At 38.8% G+C, this 19,416-nt stretch overlaps 2 protein-coding genes across 6 annotated transcripts in view; one reads left to right on the top strand and one right to left on the bottom strand.

The window, feature by feature from the left end:
* POLH (DNA polymerase eta) overlaps nucleotides 1–19,416 on the top strand; it is a 37,229-nt gene that overhangs the window by 2,906 nt on the left and 14,907 nt on the right. For 4 of the 5 annotated variants that reach the window (XM_008691873.2, XM_008691870.2, XM_040643518.1 and 1 more), the window contains exons 3-5: nucleotides 5,110–5,250; nucleotides 5,485–5,619; nucleotides 8,242–8,459. In XM_008691873.2, coding sequence (XP_008690095.1) covers nucleotides 5,114–5,250; nucleotides 5,485–5,619; nucleotides 8,242–8,459 — 490 coding nt within the window. In that variant the 5' untranslated portion in view covers nucleotides 5,110–5,113. Of the gene's footprint in view, nucleotides 1–5,109; nucleotides 5,251–5,484; nucleotides 5,620–8,241; nucleotides 8,460–19,416 lie in introns of those variants that run through there. The other variant, XM_040643519.1, reaches the window with a different exon arrangement.
* The window catches only part of GTPBP2 (GTP binding protein 2), a 45,783-nt gene that overhangs the window by 979 nt on the left and 25,388 nt on the right, over nucleotides 1–19,416 (bottom strand). The gene's annotated exons all lie outside the window — the stretch shown is intronic.

Consider the following 19,416-nt stretch of genomic DNA (forward strand, 5'->3'; position numbering starts at 1 on the left):
GGGAGAGGCTAAAACTGCAATTAGGTATTTAGTTTTGGTTTGGTGACATGGGCTTAGTATAAGTGACTCCATTTTGGGCCTGCTGTCTCTTTTAATAGGCCTACATGGTGGAACTATTTGTTTCAGGCATTTAATAAGAGGTATTTCTATGGAAACAAAAGAAAAAAACAAAAGTTAATGTTTGGAGGAGATTATGATCCCAGTTTCTGAGTTCTGAAGGCAGCCAGTTGAGATTTCTAGATGTCAGGCTCAAAGCATCTTCAGATGGAGTGAGGACAGACAGTGGTGATCTTAGATTTTCCTGGTTTGCAGTTTGAATGTCTCTGGTGATCTTTTCTGAGTGGCCCACACAGTAACAGGCACAAAAATTGTCTATACATGAACTATTGTGGTGATTTCTCTTAAGTTTATATCAAGTCCCACTTCAGCTTGCATGACTTTGGGAAAAGGCAATTTTAGTTCTCAGTGTTTCCAAGTCAGAAGGGTGGGAGAACACTTGGAAATGTTAGCTTGGAGAGTTGTAGCCAAATATTGGAGGAAACTAGAAGAATTCAGGATCCAGTCCAGTTTAGAGGTGGAGAACAAAGCCTCAAAGACAAATAACAGCAATAGAATCTGATATCCACAAAGGTGTATTACTGAAACATTCTTTGTCTCACAGTGACCCCCATTTCTATTAGAGATAGTTGAAATAAGGCTAATTTGTTTGTAAATAAGTCTAATCTCATTAAACTTGGCTGATTATTTTCACAATTACAGCAAGGATTTACATAATTGCAGCAAGAATTGACCATACAGACTTTGAAGTCTGCTTTGCTGGAACTTTTCATAAGGAATCTCAGATTGAACTTTTAAAACCCTCTCAAGTTTAGGAAGCCAGGGGGCGCCTGGGTGGCTCAGTCGTTAAGCATCTGCCTTCGGCTTAGGGCATGATCCCCGAGTCCTGGGATCGAGCCCCACATCAGGCTCCTCTGCTGGGAGCCTGCTTCTTCCTCTCCCACTCCCCCTGCTTGTGTTCCCTCTCTCGATGGCTGTCTCTCTCTCTGTCAAATAAATAAATGAAATCTTTAAAAAAGAAAAGAAAAGGCTAGGAAGCCAATCCAGCAACCTGCCAGTAGGTCTTGCCTGCAATACCTATAAATTTGGGTGAATTCCTCTCTTCTTGAGGTTCCTAAAATACCCTGAGGTTCCTGGCCTTGCCAGGATGTGACCTTCCTTAGGAAGGCTATCGGGATCTCTGTAAGCAAGGTACCAGGTTGATTTTTCAAGGGGCTTTGTCAGCTCGATAAAGTCAACCTTAGTTCCTTAACTATTATAACTGTCTGCATCTTTCTCAAATATGACATTCCAGTGAAAGTCTGGGTAATATAATCAATGTTTCCATTTGTTGTCCTGTTACAAGAAGAACAGATCCTTATTGAATTTATTCAGATAATTATATTGCCACAAAAATAAGAATATTCACGGACAGTTTTCTAGTTCTGGAGGATTCAGGTAGGGAGAAAAAGTACTTGTTTCATCTGGGTACTCAAAAGTATACTTTACCAAATTGCTGTAAGTCAGAGATAGCTTAAGAAAAGAGGTTTCTTCAAACTGGAAAAAATTAAACATTAAAGAACCAAGAATGTTTCATACAGAAAGTCATAAAAATTATAATCATTCTCATCAGTTCATTCAGTCCCATGGAATTCTTCTTGATTTTTTTGTTAACAGTTTTATGAAACCGTTAGTTTCTCTATTAGTGTCGTGTCAGTTCTTACCCAGTTCAGTGGTATGATCTAAAAGTTATCAGAAACCTGTATTCTAGAGTACTTGTCACGGTCCTTTCCATGAATTTCTGAAGACGAAACACATTTGTAAACAACTGTAAATGACAAAAGACTTAAAAATGTCCATAGTTAAAGATATCCTGAGAGTTCATTGTAATGCAGTTGACAAGGAAATTTGGCATTTCTGTGACATATAACATTTTTTAGAGAGGGGGAGAGACAGAGGGAGAGAGAGAATCCCAAGCAGACTCCGCGTCCAGAGGGGAGCCCAACATGGGGCCAGTCTCACAACCCTGAGATGACCTGAGCTGAAACCAAGAGTCAGACGCTTAACCGACTGAGCCATGGCACCCCCAGTGACACATAACATTTTAAAATGGTAACTTTTTAAAATGATAATTGGAATTAAGATTGATAATATATCAGAATTTTAGGAATTTCATATAGTTTCTTGAACACTTACATATCCATACAAGGATATGCATAAAGAAGGTTTAGTGTTATTTTCTTTTGACACTGCTTCCTACTAATTTAACGTATATACAGGTTAACCCCACTATCTGAAAGTAGAGCATTCCTTTTTTTTTTTTTCTTTAAGATTATTTATTTATTTATTTATTTGAGAGAGAGAGAGAGACAGAGATAGCAAGAGAGAGCTCAAGCAGGGAGGAGAGGGGGAGACTGCTCAGCCGGGAGCCCCATTCTGGGCTGTATCCCAAGACCCTGGGATCATGACCTGAGGCAGACACTTAACCGACTGAGCCACCCAGGCACCCCATGAAGGTAGAGCATTCCTAGGAAACCTTTCATGGGCCAAAATGGTGTAAAGCAAAAAAGCAGTTACCATTTGTTTATATGGAAAAGTTTTGAGCATTCTCAGACCTAAAAAATAATCTCTCTTAAACTTTTCTGATACCTTAGGACACATCTTGCTACTGGATGCACAAAATAAATGAAGAGAAAGCGCATATGCTCACATAGCCCCCAAAGCTATGGCTGCTTGGTATTGAGATGCTGAGTGTAGTTCCTGGGGAAGGCGCTTGGTGGTGCTGCTCCTGCTGCATGGAGTGCAACCTCTGTAATGGCTCATTGTAAAACAAACACCAAACACTGTGTTCACTTTTCATCTTTTTCCATAAAAGCGAAAAATCCTCTTCAGTTTTCTTTCTGTTAGAGAAAAGAGGTACTAATGTGGGTCTTTCATAAAAGTGAAGTGGCACAAGGCAGACTTTCAAAAAGGCATCTGTAACCCTAATTAGTTTAACATCTGTCTTTTATAGAGAACAAATCTTTTGAAATGTTCCATGGGCCCTCTGAAAAACCTCAAAATTAGTTTGGGGTCAAAAAGATGACTTTAGAATTTGATTTTGGGGGGAAGTTTGTCAAAAATATCAAAAAGGTTGAAACCCCTTGATTAAATAGGATCACAGGTCATTGTGAAACAATACTTAGTTGTCCATTTAATCAAAGAGACAAAGACTTTACAAGCAAATACAACAAGTTACATAGTTGTAAAAAAAAAAAAAGTTTTAGCTCTTAATAGAGAAAGACTCCATTTTCTATGGTAGTGAAAGACTTGATAAAGATAACATGAAACATAGGAAATTATCTTGACAAAACAGAATCTTTGTTTTCTAGGCAGATTACTTAAAAAGGTAAAGAAGAATTTATCAGGAGCACACCCAAGAAAACACCCTTGTAGCAGATGAAGGAAAATTAATTTTTTTCTTTTTTTTTTTTCGAGATTCTATTTATTTATTTGAGAGAGAGGATGAGCAGGGGGGAGGAACAGAGAGAGAAGCAGGCTCCCAGCCAAGTGGGGACCCCGACATGGGGGTCAATCCCAGGACTATGGGATCATGACCTGAGCTGAAGGCAGACTCTTAACCAACTGAGCCACCAGGCGCCCCAGAAAATTAAATTTTTGTTTACACAAGTACAGTATTGATATAAAGCTTATTTTTAAAAACGCTTTTAATAATTCACTTTTTAAATTTATTTATTTTTAAATAATTCACTTTTAGCCAGCTTGATTATGTAAGGTAAAAGTCTGTTTTTCTCTCTGACCTCATTGTGTGGCTCCAGGTATGCTGTGTAGTTTCTAGTCCTGTAAGAAACCTTTATTTTTTCAGTTTCCTGATGGTTATTGCTGAAGGGTATCTTGGAATCACATTAAGAACCACAAGGGTCAGTCAGTTGTATCTTTTCCTTTGGAAAGGGGGGATGTCTGTGGGAAGCTCACTGGAGCCCAGGTAAGTGCCCCCGGCCATTTCTAGCTCTCAGCATCAACATCGATAGGTTGAGATGACACAAACACACCCATACCAATTAAATTAGGATGTCTGGTGGATATCAAGCCAGATATCAATATTATTTAAATGTTCTAGGTTGGGGGCATCTGGCTGGCTCAGTTCATAGAGCATGTAACTCGATCTTGGGGTTGTAGGTTCAAGCCCCACATTGGGCCTAACACTTACTTTAAAAAAAATGATTCTAATCTGCAGCAAAGTTGGGAGCCACCGCTTTAGTTTACATTCCTTCTTCCAGATTCCTGACAATGCTAAATGAGAATATTATTCTGTATCCACTATCAAGTATATAAGGTTTGTTCTTCCAATCTACCATCCATACCTTTGTGTATGTTTATATGTGAATAGTATGTAAGATTTTCTTTTGTCTTCAAAAGTTTACGTAGATGGATAGGAAATCACCATTAGAACACTGTAAAGTGTTAACAGACAAGACCCTCTGATAGATGCTTAATGCTTGAAAGTTTGAGGAAAACCAGGATATTTGCATAATCTCAAAGTATCTCCCCTAAGATAACAATTACAAAAGTAAAAATAACTTTACAGTGAGAAACCTGGCAAACACTATCACAACTATATGATCATGGTTAACACCATGAGTAATAACACCTTTTGATATCATGTACCTCTTCATGATACACTGAGAAGAGTATATCACTTCCATAATATTCTTGCCAAAAATGCATAGCCTTAATCTAATCAAGGGAAAACATTGGACAAGCTTAAGTTGAGAGACATTCTCAAAGTAACGGACTAGTTCTCTTTAAAAGTGTCAAGGTCATGAAAAATAAGGAAGACTGAGGAACTGTCACAGATTGTAGAAGACTAAGGAGACATGATGACTAAACTTTACTACCTTCCTAAAATTGTACCAATTTATTATTCTCCTACCAGCAGTATATGAAAATGCCTCTTTCATTCTTCTTAGTATCCATGCTCATGATAACTCAACAGTGGAAGAACAGAAATAACAGTTTTCCTTGGCACTTTGGATTAGGTGTCTTTTCTGACCGTAAAGTATTGTCTTACAGAAAAATGGCTACTGGACAGGACCGGGTAGTTGTCCTAGTGGACATGGACTGTTTTTTTGTTCAAGTGGAACAGCGGCAAAATCCTCACTTAAGGAATAAACCTTGTGCAGTTGTACAGTACAAATCATGGAAGGGTGGCGGGTATGTATCGTAGTTATTGTAACTGTCAACTATTTTAATCTATAAGAATACATGGCAGTATGTTATGTCCTGTTTTTGAGATTTCTGAACTGATATGTTTGAGATGGAATAGTGGCATCTGTGACCAAAAAGTTTCTACTGTTAGGTTTATAGCCCATTCAGTTAAATTTTAGTTATTTTTGTTTGTGATCGTGTAATATTTTTCTGTTTCTCTTTTTTTTTTCCTAACCTTAGTATAGTTGCAGTGAGTTATGAAGCTCGTGCATTTGGGGTCACTAGAAGCATGTGGGCAGATGATGCTAAGAAGTTATGTCCAGATCTTCTGCTGGCACAAGTTCGTGAGTCCCGTGGGAAAGCTGACCTCACCAAGTAAGAAGAAGAGATTCTTTAGGGGAATGAAAGAATTGGAAATAATATTCTATGAGGCTAGGAATTTGATGTTTCAAATTTGTTTTGTATAATCAACCCCTGACAATGTTCCTTTGGACAGCCAGCTTTTCTCTCTGAAATGAAAATAGATTTTGATTCTATGTTTCAGGAACAGTGCAGGGTCATTACAACCTGTAATAATTGCTGCCCTTAACACCCTTTCAGTACCTTAATTGTTTAAAAATTAGTGTTGTAGTTAAAACTTAATACCAGTTTCCATGTTCTTAGGCCAAAAGTCTGAAATGTCTGAAGTAATTAAATTGACTGAAACTAAGTTTTTCCAGAGAAGGATGAGTCAAACAGACATTGTAGTGCAGTATCTAGAATTACTTGCTAAAACTGAACAATCTCAAAGGAGATCACCTCTGTGTGCGAAGTGAGCTGTTGCTCCCCAGACTTTAGAACATTAGTCTATATGGGCATAGCCAAGTTAGAGGTAAGTACAAGCTCCAGCCATTATAATAATCCTAATAAATAGTATATATTGAGCATTTGTCCTATGCCAGCCCATGTTAAGCTCTCCGTAGGCAAGATCTCTTAAATCTCACATTATTATAAGGTAGGTTCTAGTATTAACCACCCCCTACCTCCATGAAGAAACAAGTTTAGAGAGGTTAAATAATATAAGTTCACACAGCTAGGAAATAGAAGGCTGAGGATTCAGGGGGTTTTTTAGATTTCAGTAGCCACATTCTCACAGTATACTCTACTGTGTAGTGTGGTGTGTAGGGATCATGATTTGACTTAAGACTTGAGATGTTCCTGAATTCACCTATGAATTACAAGTCTAAAGGTAGTGTGCCATAATCAGCTTCACCCTGGAGTTATTGCCAAAAGAGAAGACAGATTTGACTGAAGATTAATATCTTAACCCTACAGTAAAATTAATTCAGCTAATGGACATATGCTACACTGTATTAAATAGAATTTTATGCTGGTAAAGACAATGTAACTTCCCAGAAATATAGCGTGATTTTGAAAAGCTGCATGCTTTAAACTGGATCATTTATTTTACTCTTAAAATCTTCATCAAATAGGGATACCTCGGTCGCTCAGTTAGTTAAGCTTCGGCCTTCAGCTCAGGGGTTCTGGGATCGAGTCCCACATTGGGCTCCTTGCTCGGCAGGGAGCCTGCTTCTCCCTCTGCCTGCCACTCCCCCGGCTTGTGTTCTCTCTCTTTCTCTCTCTGACAAATAAATAAGTAAAATCTTTTAAAAAAAAATCCTCATCAAATAATGAACAAAGCCAGTTTTACCTAATTTAGGAGTTAGTGTATAGACCAGAGTTATTAAGACCTGGCAGTTTAAAATTGTTCTAATAATTAATTTGTGATACCAAAGTTATAAAATATGATTTGCAGAAATTTATACACATAAATTTTATCAAATATTCTTAGGATACTTTGTGGAGTAATTTGCCCAAGAAGCTGTGAAGGAACACCAGCTACTGCAATAAGGTGTTCTTTCCTCACTCTGTGTGTGTGGTGTGTGTGTGTATCATGTTCTCATGCTCTTGCACATGCTTGCACTTTTTTTTTCCTTTGAGGTCTGACTATCCTCTTTCCAGCACAAATAATGATGAAAAGAAAAAAATGCCAAATGTTTCTCTAATTGTTTTGAGGCTATTTTAGAATTACAATTATATTAGTTTTTATAGGTGTCTTTGTGAACTAGTGCAAATGTTTCCATTTCTATGATAGATTTATCCGGGACAAAGGACTTACTTCAAATTCCATAGCAGGTTCATAGCAAAGAAAATATGCACATATTGCCAGAGGAAACTAGCTGTCTACACCCAGAAGAGCTGCTTTGTTATGGTTTAAATAGAAAGTATATGGTGAAATTGGTATCCTCTGGGGAAGGTTGCCACCATGTTCTAGGCATTTATCTTCAGTTTGATTACTTGAATGTTAGTATACCCGGAAGTGATTGGACTTGGTTGGTTGGTTGGATATGTGCGTGTGTGTGTGTGTGTGTGTGTGTGTGTGTGTGTAGTAAAAACCAGCTCACATGTTGATCCAACTCACTGTTGACTGAAGTATAACATCCATACATCACTTTGTTAATTTATAGTGAGAAATACTGTCTTGAGAAAGACCAGACACTTGGGTTCACGAATCAGGGCAGTGTTTCCTGTAAATGATGTCTTATTTGAAGACAAAAGTAGAAGCAGAAAATACATAGCGGATATATGAAAATAACCAGAACAGGTGATCTTAGTAAAATGTAGTTGAACAAGTTTGAAGCATTTCTTTCCTCTTTGGGAAGATCCACAAAAACATATTTATGGTCTGGATGCTTTCCACTTTCCTAGTGCTAGAGTCACTAAACATGTTTGCCTCCATGGTTCTTTTTCTTTGCTTCTGTGATTGACCATTTGCCTGTTCATTGATCCCTTCATTTGGGTTACTATCTCATCTTTGCCAAGCCATTCCTCCCTTTAAGGAGACCTTACATTGGTTATATATATGATTCCATTATGAGATGTAGGGGATGGGGGCTGACAGTCTCAATGTTGCCTTCATTTTTTGCCTACACATATCATAATCCTTATACTTTTTAGGTACCGGGAAGCCAGTGTGGAGGTGATGGGGGTAATGTCTCGTTTTGCTGGGATTGAACGTGCCAGCATTGATGAGGCCTTTATAGACCTGACCGGTGCTGTGCAGAAGAGACTACAGAAGCTACAAGGTCAACCTATCTCAGCTGACCTCTTGCCAACCACCTACATTGAAGGGTTGCCCCAAGGCCGTACAACAGCAGAAGGGACTGATCAGAAAGGTACTTCCATAGCATCATATTGCTTCTGCTTCCTGCTTTTGGAATCTGCTTTGCTTGGTCATGCTGATCCTTCTTGGATTGATTGAAAGGAAACTTAAACTACATCCTGAATGAATCGCAAGGACTCACGTGGAAGGATATACAAATTCTCTTAACAGGTATATGGATGTTGAGAAGCTGTGAAATCTGTATGAAATCAAGTTTCTTTTTTTTTTTTTAAGACTTTATTTATTTATTTATTTGAAAGGAGAGAGAGACCACAAGTGGGATGAGGATCAGAGGGAGAAGCAGACACCCTGCTGAGCAGGGAGCCGGATGTGGGACTCAATCCAGGAACTCCAGGATCATGACCTGAGCTAAAGGCAGACGCTTAATGGCTGAGCCACCCAGGCGCCCTGAAATCAAGTTTCTATTTAGATATAACTAGAGCAGGTTTGAGTTACCGGTAGACTGAGCATTTCTGTCATTTGTAGGTTAATTTATAATGTTGTAACTTGGTTTCTTCAAGTTGGACCTCAGGTATAAGGAGTTGAGTCACTCAAAGTTTCTGATCAATTTATAGTAAAATATCAGGGGGCCTGGGTGGCTCAGTCGGTTAAGTGTCTGCCTTCAGATCAGGTCATAATCCCGGAGTCCTGGGATCAAGCCCCGTGCAGGGCTCCCTGCTCAGTGGGGAGCCTGCTTTTTCCTCTCTCTCTGACCCTTCTTTCCCGCCACCCTTACTTGTGTGCTCTCTCTCTCAAATAAATAATAAATCTTTTTTAAAAATGTATAGTAAAGTATCAACAGGCTGTGCAAGGCGTCTCTCGTTTTATTTATTTTCCTTACATTCCCCTTCATAGTGATTCCCCCCCACTCCCTCCCTACCCAACCCACCCTCTGGCACCCAGTGATGTGTTTGATGTATCTTTTTAAATTTGTCTATGTCTTTACAAATTGTACAGTGTTGCTTTGTGTATATGCTTTTAAAATTTGTGCTTTTAATTAAAAGATAGTATTGTGTTATTTATCTTATTCTTGTTTATTAATTTTAAAATTTTAATTCTTGTATAGTCAACATACAGTGTAGCTCTCTTTTTTTTTATTTTTTTAAAGATTTTATTTATTTGACAGAGAGAGACAGCGAGAGAGGGAACACAAGCAGGGGGAGTGGGAGAGGGAGAAGCAGGCTTCCCGCTGAGCAAGGAGCCCAATGCGGGGCTCGATCCCAGGACCCTGGGATCATGACCTGAGCCGAAGGCTGACGCTTAACGACTGAGCCACCTAGGGGCCCCTCACTTTTTTTCTTAATTTTCCTTCAGTGGTGATTTTATAGATGTTTCCATGTAGTTGTATTTATGTGTTATTGATTGACCTGTCATGTTTACAGACCAGTCTTCTAGTGATGAACCAACCCATTTGTTCCTTCTGATTTTTTACTGTTTATATGATAAATGTCCTCATTCATCCTCTTTTGGACCGATGCAGGGGTTTCTCTGAGAAATGTTTTCAGGAGTGGACTGCTAGGTCATAAGTCCTCCACATACTTAGTTTCACTAAACACTGCCAAATCGTTTCCTAGAATGGCTGTAACAGTTACCCTACTCCTGAAGTACACAAGAATTCCTATTGCCCTCTTATCCTCACCAGCAACTGCTGTTCTCTTATGTTTACAAATATTTTCAGGGGCGCCTGGGTAGCGCAGTCGTTAAAGCGTCTGCCTTCGGCTCAGGGCGTGATCCTGGCGTTCCAGGATCGAGTCCCACATCGGGCTCCTCCGCTGGGAGCCTGCTTCTTCCTCTCCCACTCCCCCTGCTGTGTTCCCTCTCTCGCTGGCTGTCTCTCTGTCACATAAATAAATAAAATCTAAAAAAATATATATATATATTTTCAATGTGATGGCTATAAAGTGGTATTTCATGTTTTTGGTTTGTTTATATTTCTCTATTTACCGATTGAAGCTGAGCATTTATATACTCGTTAGCTAGTTTTTCTACTTTTGTGAATTGCTTATTTTTAATCCTTACCCAATTTATCATTGGATTTCCTGCATTTTTGTTTGCAAGAGTTCCTTATATATTGCAGTTATTAGTCCCTTTGTCTATTTTTGACATTGCAAATATCTTCTCCCAAATCTGTCATCCACAAAGTTTGTTTATGCTATACTTTGTTGAATGAAATTCTTTTAATCCATCAATTTTTCACCTTATGGCTTATGCATTTGAATCTTGTTGTAGACATCCATTTCTACTAGAAGTTCATGAAGACGTTTTTTACACTCTGTTTTATTTGCCTTACAATTTATTTTTCGGATTTTTTGACTATGTGGAGTTTACCTTTTTATTTGAGTTTATAAATAAAAATCTTATTTATTATTCTTTCTATTTTTATTTTTTAATATTCTTATAATTACAGAGCCCATCTTCCCAACAATTACTTATTAAATAATCCATTCTTTCTCAACTTCACATATATAACTGGGTCAATTTCTGTAGTATCCCATTTGTCTGTCTGCTCCTGCTCCAGAAACACATTGTTTTTATTACTGTTTATAGTATATTTGATAAGGACTTCCCTCAGCTTTTGTTGTTCGAAATTGTCTTAGCTATATATGTGCCTTTGTTGCTTACTGTTCATTTTAGAGTACATTAGCTGAATTCCTCAAAAAATTGTGATGAGATTACATTGAATTTATATATTACAGAGGATAGTTACCATTGTTTTTTTTTTAATAAGTAGGCTCCATGCCCAGTGTGGAGCCCAGCATGAGGCTTGATCTCACAACGCTGATATCGAGACCTGAGCTGAGATCAAGAGTCAGACTCTCAACCAACTAAGCCACCCATGCACCCCGGAGCGGATAGTTATCTTAATGTTCACTTATGCCATCCATAAACGTATCACCAGTTTTTTTAGGTCTTCATTTATGTCCCTTCCAATGTTTTGGGTTTTTATAAGCTAAAAAGTTTTATTTTATCTGTGTAGTATTTTTACTTCTGAGATCTGTAATCCAGTATATTTTCCTTTTTTTGCTCATCTACACTTTTATTTAATATAATACACATAAAGTGCACAAATTGTAAGTGTATTCCATAACTAATTTTCACAAAGTAAACCCACCTTTTTAAGAACCACCCAAATCAAAAAAACAAAACCAGAACCTTAGAAGGAACACCTGCCTACTTTTCTAGTTACTATCCATTCCTCTCCCCCTTCTCCTACAGTAACCACTGTCCTGATTTCTATTTAGCTTATTTTTCAACTTTATAAAATTGAAATCATTCAGTGTATATTTAAGTCTGGCTTCATTTGGTCAACATTGTCTTTGTTAGATTCATCCATTCTGTTGTATGTAGTTGAGTTTGTTTGCTCTCATTACTGTGTAGTATTGCATTACATGAGTATACCACAAATAATCCATTTTGCTGTTGGATATTTGAGTTGTTTCCATTTTGGGGCTACTAAAGATAGTGCTGCTATGAACATTCTAATAAGTATCTTTTGGTGAACAAATGTATGCATTTCTGTTGGGTATATGATTAGAAGTGTTCAATTACAGGATTTGCCTAAAAACAGCTTTAGTTTGCTTATAGTCAGCTTAAGTAGGTACTGCCAAACAGTTTTCCAAAATGGTTGTACCAGGGGTGCCTGGGTGGCGCAGTCGTTAAGTGTCTGCCTTCGGCTCAGGGCCTGATCACAGCATTCTGGGATTGAGCCCCACATCAGGCACCTCCACTAGGAGCCTGCTTCTTCCTCTCCCACTCCCCCTGCTTGTGTTCCCTCTCTTGCTGGCTGTCTCTGTCAAATAAATAAAATCTTAAAAAAAAAAAAATGGTTGTACCAATCCCACTAGTAGCATATATGAAAGTTCCAGTTGTTTCACATCCTTTTCTGCACTTGCTTTTTTTCTCTTTTGCATTTTAGCCATTTTGATGGGTGTGTAGTGATATCAGTGGTTTTAGTTTGTTGCTGGTCTTAAGTTGAGCACCTTTTGTAAGTTTATTCACCATTTTGATATCTTCTTTTATTAAGTACCTATTTAAATCTTTTGCCCATTTTTTTTTTTTGGTTGGATTACCTTGTCTCATTCATCTGTAGGACTTCTTTATATAGTCTGGAAATGAATCCTTTATTAAATATATGTATTACAAATATCTTCTGGTCAGTGGCTTGTTTTTCATTCTCTTACTGGTGGCTTTTGATGAACAGAGGTTCTTAATTTTTTTTTTTAAAGATTTTATTTATTTATTTGACAGAGATAGAGATAGCCAGCGAGAAAGGGAACACAAGCAGGGGGAATGGGAGAGGAAGAAGCAGGCCCCCAACGGAGGAGCCTGATGTGGGGCTCGACCCCAGAACGCCGGGACCACACCCCGAGCCAAAGGCAGACGCTCAACGACTGAGCCACCCAGGCGCCCCTATTTTATTTTATGCTTGGTTATTGATGTGTAGGAGAATTAAAAGTGATTTTTTTATAAGTTCATCTTTATTTACTTTACCTAACTGACAAAAACTTGTGATATACAGGCATACCTCAGATATTTCGGTTTTGGTTACAGACTGTCCACAATAAAGCAAATATCTCAGTGAAATGAGTCAGATTAAGTTTTTGGTTTCCTAGTGCCTGTAGAAGTTTTGTTTATACTATATTGTAGTCTATTAAGCGTACAATAGTGTTATTTGTTTTATTTATTTATTTATATAAGTAGGCTCTGTATGTCTTATGTCCATTGTGGAGCCCAACGCAGGCCTTGAGCTCACGACCCTGAGATCAATAGTTATACGCTTAACCAGCTGAGCCATCCAGGCACCACAGAGTTATGTCTTTAACATACCTTAATTTTAAAAACCTGTGCTGAAAAATGCTAACCACTGAGGTTTCAGCAAGTTGTAATCGCTGATCACAGATCACCATAACAAATCTAGCAATAATGAAAAGGTTTGAGATATTGTGCGGATTACCAAAATGTAACAGAGATACAAAGTGAGCAAATGCTATTGGGAAATGGTGACAGTAGATTTACTTCATGCAGGGTTGACACAAATCTTCAGTTTATAAAAGCACATAGAAGCAAGGCACAATAAAACAAGGTATGCCTGTAATCTGCATGAAAATGCTTTTAATGATGTACTTGATGGTTAAAAATATTTTCTTAGGGGCGCCTGGGTGGCACAGCGGTTGAGCGTCTGCCTTCAGCTCAGGGCGTGATCCCATCTTTCTGGGATCGAGCCCCACATCAGGTTCCTCCGCTAGGAGCCTGCTTCTTCCTCTCGCACTCCCCCTGCTTGTGTTCCCTCCCTCGCTGGCTGTCTCTGTCTCTGTCTCTGTCGAATAAATAAATAAAATCTTTAAAAAATATATATATATATTTTCTTAAAATTAGGGCAACAAAAATTTTGCTTTTGTGGTATTAGTAGTTTATAATAATTTTAGATACCGGATCTAAGAGAATCTGAGTCTTAAAATCCCCCACAAGCAGGGGGAGTGGGAGAGGAAGAAGCAGGCCCATAGCGGAGGAGCCTGATGTGGGGCTCGATCCCAGAATGCCGGGATCACGCCCTGAGCCGAGGGCAGACGCTTAACCGCTGTGCCACCCAGGCGCCCCTGAGTCTTAAAAATTTTTAATCAAATGTTATGAAACTGGAATTCAGTGGATCTCCCAGAACAAAGAATTTTGTAGTTAGAGGCTTTTTACAGGGTATCTACAGTTTTTCCTAGACATTTTCTAGTACTTTTCATAAAGGCTATTTTCAAAATAGTGTATGTCCTCTTCATTTGTAACATGTACTTTTGGAAATATTATTTTGTAACATTGTTCTTACTCAGAAGTGCTTTTTCAGTAAAAAGTTTTGCACGCTGGCTGTTAACCAAAAAGAAACTCTCTGGATACCAACCTATATAGCAAGTTAATTTCTTATGGGGGGGAACCTTCAGACAATGTTATTACTTTTAGAAACAATAAAGATTTGTCTAGAAAAAGCTCTAAGAGAGTTTAGCTTACTTCTAGTTAAAGTGGTAAATTTCCCGTGGGTTCCATGTTTTAAAACTTAAAGACGTTAGATGTAAAGTTTCCTTTTGCCATTGAACAGTTGTAGGATACACCTTTAACATGTTGAAGGGTAGTAGCAGAACTGCCCAGGGAAGCCTGTGAGAAAAACAATTGAGAATTTATTCTCTGATCCTGATATAGCAGAGTTTATCAAGTTGGATGCTGCAAATCCTTCAGTTCTTTCAGGAAAATACAATGGACAATAAAAATGTGCCACTTAGGGGCGCCTGGGTGGCTTAGTCGGTTGGGCGTCTGCCTTCGGCTCAGGTCATGATCCCGGGGGTCCTGGGATCAAGCCTTGCATTCGGCTACTTGCGCAGCGGGGAACCTGCTTCTCCCTCTTACTCTGCCTGCCACTCCCCCTGCTTGTGCTCTCTCTCTGTCAAATAAATAGATAAAATCTTGGGGGGGAAAAAGAGTGCCACTTCAAGGAGGCAGTTATAATACATAAACATTTGATGATGAAATATGTCATGATTTTCTTTTCTTTATTAGTCCGAGACCAGAGTCAGAAATTTAATGATCAGGGGCGCCTGGGTGGCACAGCGGTTAAGCGTCTGCCCTCGGCTCAGGGCGTGATCCCGGCGTTGTGGGATCGAGCCCCACATCAGGCTCTTCCGCTATGAGCCTGCTTCTTCCTCTCCCACTCCCTCTGCTTGTGTTCCCTCTCTCGCTGGCTGTTCCTATCTCTGTCAAATAAATAAATAAAATCTTTAAAAAAAAAAAAAAAGAAGAAATTTAATGATCAGGGAATGCCTGGGTGGCTCAGTTGGTTAAGCATCTGGCTTCGGCTCGGGTCATGATCCCAGGGTTCCAGAGGGATCCCTTTCCGTCTGCCCCTCTCCCTTGTTTGTGCGCACATTCTCTCTCTCTCTCGTAAATAAAATCTTTTTTTAAAAAAAGGCATCTGCCTTCGGTTCAGGTCATGATCTTGGGGTCCTGGGATCGAGCCCCACATCAGGGATCCTGCTTCTCCCTCTCTGCACCCCAACTTGTGCTGTCTCTCTTGCGTTCTATCTCAAATAAATTAAAAAATAAATGAAGAAAGCTAATGATCATAATAAAGAAGGTTTTTCTTTGGTCTTAGCTTTGTGTACCACATATTACTGTGTGGCTAATGCTTTAAAACATTTGGAATTGGTTTTATTAATGCTTTAAAATCATTGGTTCTTTAAGGGTTTTTTGAGGGCCATATCCCCTTTTGAAAAATTTTTGGAAGCTATGGACTCTTGCTTGCCTCAGAAAAATACATATCTACACATAAGACAGTTTCGTGTGCTGTTTTCAGGAGATTCATAGACCCTCTAAAACCCACATGCCTCAGAATAAGAACTGTTATTACATATTACATTGGTATTTTTGGCTGCAACTTGTTAAAGAGCTCTCTGGCCAAAGATCATGGTGCATACCATACCTTCATTGGTGGCAAATGTTACCTCAACTCAAATGGACATGCTCTTTCTTCTACACCTATCTTTTTTTACCTATGTACATTTTTATTAAAAAAAAAAAAAGTCTTATTTCTGTACGTCTTATGTAACTGTTGCTTTAGTGTGTCCAGTTTAAGTATTAAGTTTCTAGATGGAGTAAACCATCTTTTTATTTATAGTGCTCAAAATAGTGTAATGCCTAGTAAGTGGTTTAGGATACATTATATTCCTGGGTCTTCAGATGATGTATGCAACCAAAAAAAAAAAAAACTGATAACAGAAATTAGCTGATCTTAAGTGTCTTCTTCCAGAAATTATTTTTCATGGATGTGACATATTTCAAACCTAGGAAAAGAAACCAGGTATTTGTGATGTTTTGATACTGAAGTTTCTGTTCAACTTTGCCATCCTGCCTCTTAATACAAAGCTGGCAATCCTGATAAGCCATACTGTGTTTGCAACTTATTTCTGTTTCTGAAATAGTTATGTGTGTGGAAAACTTTAAGTGGTAGGATTACTTAAAAATAATACTCAAAACTGCCAGAGTGAAAACTTACCTTTCAGGGCCATTTTGTAAGTAGTTTGTATCAGCTCAGGAACTCCTTAGTTATCTCCTCCCTTTGCTCTTAATTTCTTTCTTTCTAAGCATATAATAAACATCTTCTGAATGCCTAGGACATGAAGCAGTTGTGTAGTTGTATAAGAAATTATAAATCATTGTTAAAGATGAGAGTTGTGGGGGTTGGAGGGACCCCCTGCTGGGTTTGAAGAAGTAAGCTGCCATATTCTGAGAGGGCCTTTGGAGAAGGCCCCTATGGCCAGGTTCTGAGAGTTGCCCTCTGGTGACAGCCAGCAAGAAAACAGGGACCAAATTCTACCAACAACCAGAGGTAGCTTGGAAGACACTAATCAGCCTATAGCATAGAGGAGGGAACACTTATTATCAGTACAGGAACTTCTCCTTTGTAGTTATGGTATGTGGAGTTGAGGAGTATAGCGAAAGGTTTATCAGTTTAACCCCAAAGTTTTGGCACAATTTATCAATGCTCACTCTTATGCAGTTCTGTCATCATTGTACTGGAGGTATAAGACAATGCAATCAGAACAGAAGGGGAAATAAAAGATATTCAGATGTGAAGGATGAAGTAAACTTTGTTTGCAGGTGACATGATCTTGTTTTTAGAAAATCTTAAGGAATCCCCCCCCCCAGCCAAATACAATAAGGGAGATTAGCAAAGTTGCAGGGGATGAAGTCAGTGTGCAAAACTCAATAGCATTTCTACACACTAAAATTTAAAATGGAAAATTGAGGGGCACCTGGGTGTCAGTCTTGAAGCGTCTGCCTTCGGCTCAGGGCACGATCCCGGCATTCTGGGATCGAGGCCCGCATCAGGCTCCTCCCCTGGGAGCCTACTTCTTCCTCTCCCAATCCCCCTGCTTGTGTTCCCTCTCTCGCTGGCTGTCTCTCCGTCAAATAAAATCTTCAAAAAATAAAATGGGAAATCGAAATTTAAAAATCCATATTATTTTCAAAGCATTACAATCATGAAATTATTAGAGAAATATATGTGAAATATATGTGTGTATATATATATATATATGAAAAACTAGTTCAGTAAAAACTATAAAACGGGGCGCCTGGGTGACTCAGTTAATTAAGTGTCTGCCTTTGGCTCAGGTCATGATCCTGGAGTCCGGGGATTGAGCCCTGCACTGGGATCCCTGCTCAGCGGGGTGTCTGCTTCACCCTCTGCCCCTCACCTCACTTGTGCTCTCTCATTCTTTCTCTGTCTCATTCTCTCTCAAAAAAATAAAAAAAAAAACCTATAAAACATTCCTGAGAAATTAAAAAAGATGAAATAAATGGAGAGACATACCATGCTCATGGATGAAAAGACTAAATGTTATTAGAGCTCAAGTCACCCCAAATTGACCTAAGATTCATTGCATTCCCTTCTAGACTCAGCAGGATTTTGTAGAAATTGCCAAACTGACTTGAAAATTTGTATGGAAATGCAAAGGATGTGCGGGGCACCTGGGTGGCTCAGTCCTTAGGCGTCTGCCTTCAGCTCAGGGCGTGGTCCTGGCGTTCTGGGGGCGAGCCCCACATCAGGCTCTTCTGCTGGGAGCCTGCTTCTTCCTCTCCCACTCCCCCTGCTTGTTTTCTCTCTCTCGCTGGCTGTCTCTCTCTCTGTCAAATAAATAAAATAAAATCTTAAAAAAAAAAAAGAAATGCAAAGGATGTGGGAAAGCCAAACAACTTTGAAAAAGAACTAAGTTGGAAGACTTAAACACTGTCTGGTGTTAAGATTTAACTGCAAATTTATGGGACACCTGGGTGGCTCAGTTGGTTAAGTGTCCAACAACTGATCTCAGCTCAGGTCTAGATCTCAGGGTCGTGAGTTCAAGCCCCATGTTGGGCTCCATGCTGTGTGTGGTGCCTACTTAAAAAAAAAAAAAAAGATTTAACTATAAATTTACAGTAACTAGGGCAGTGTAGTATTGGTGTAAGATGAGACAGATCCATGGTACAGAATAGTAAGTACACAAATAGATTACCACACTTTTTGGTCAATTGTCTTCCACAAAGCTACTCAGATAATTCAATATGAAAAGGGAAGTCTCTCAGTTCTAGTGGGCATTTTACACCAAAAATTGCCGAAATCTTCCTCTAGTCCCATTAGGTGTATCAGAGAAAAACCAAAATGGTATAGATTCTTCTTATCAGCTAGAGAAGGAAACAAAGAAATGCTGCTTATCTTTTGTGGCCCTGATCAATTGACATGGATATAGAGTAAAAGGTTTGTAACATTACTTAATTTGGGAAAGCAATAATGAAGAAATCTAAAGCAGAGAAAATTTAGCTCTAGTAGTTGGGAAAAATGCTAGAAAAATCCCACAATTTCAATAAATTCGTATTTTTTGGTTCCCCAAACCTAATAAATAATAAGTGGTTTTAAAAGAAGACTGTTACTGTTGTTAATATATGCAAGGCACTAAGATCGGTAGGGGAAGAAAGGGTTAAAGAAAGGGGGGGTAATCAGAAGGGGGAATGAAACAGGAGAGACTATGGACTATGAGAAACAAACTGAGGGCTTCAGAGGGGAGGGGTGTGGGGGAATGGGATAGACCGGTGATGGGTAGTAAGGAGGGCACGTATTGCATGGTGCGCTGGGTGTTATACGCAACTAATGAATCATCGAGCTTTACATCGGAAACCAGGGATGTACTGTATGGTGACTAACATAATATAATAAAAAATCATTAATTAAAAAATAAATAAATAAATCAGGAAAAAAATATATATGCAAGGCACTGTGCTGAGGAGCTTTATAAAGATTATATACACACGTATGTACGTGTACACACACATATATATGTATATATATAATTCCTCACAATAATTCTATGAGCTACAGTACTTAAGCTCATGTCATAGACCATGAAACTGAAACTTACAGAATCATGGAACTTGTTCAAAGTCACATAGTGGTAAAG

This window comes from Ursus maritimus, unplaced genomic scaffold, assembly GCF_017311325.1.
Source record: "Ursus maritimus isolate PB19 unplaced genomic scaffold, ASM1731132v1 scaffold_29, whole genome shotgun sequence".
Taxonomy (NCBI): Eukaryota; Metazoa; Chordata; class Mammalia; order Carnivora; family Ursidae; genus Ursus; species Ursus maritimus.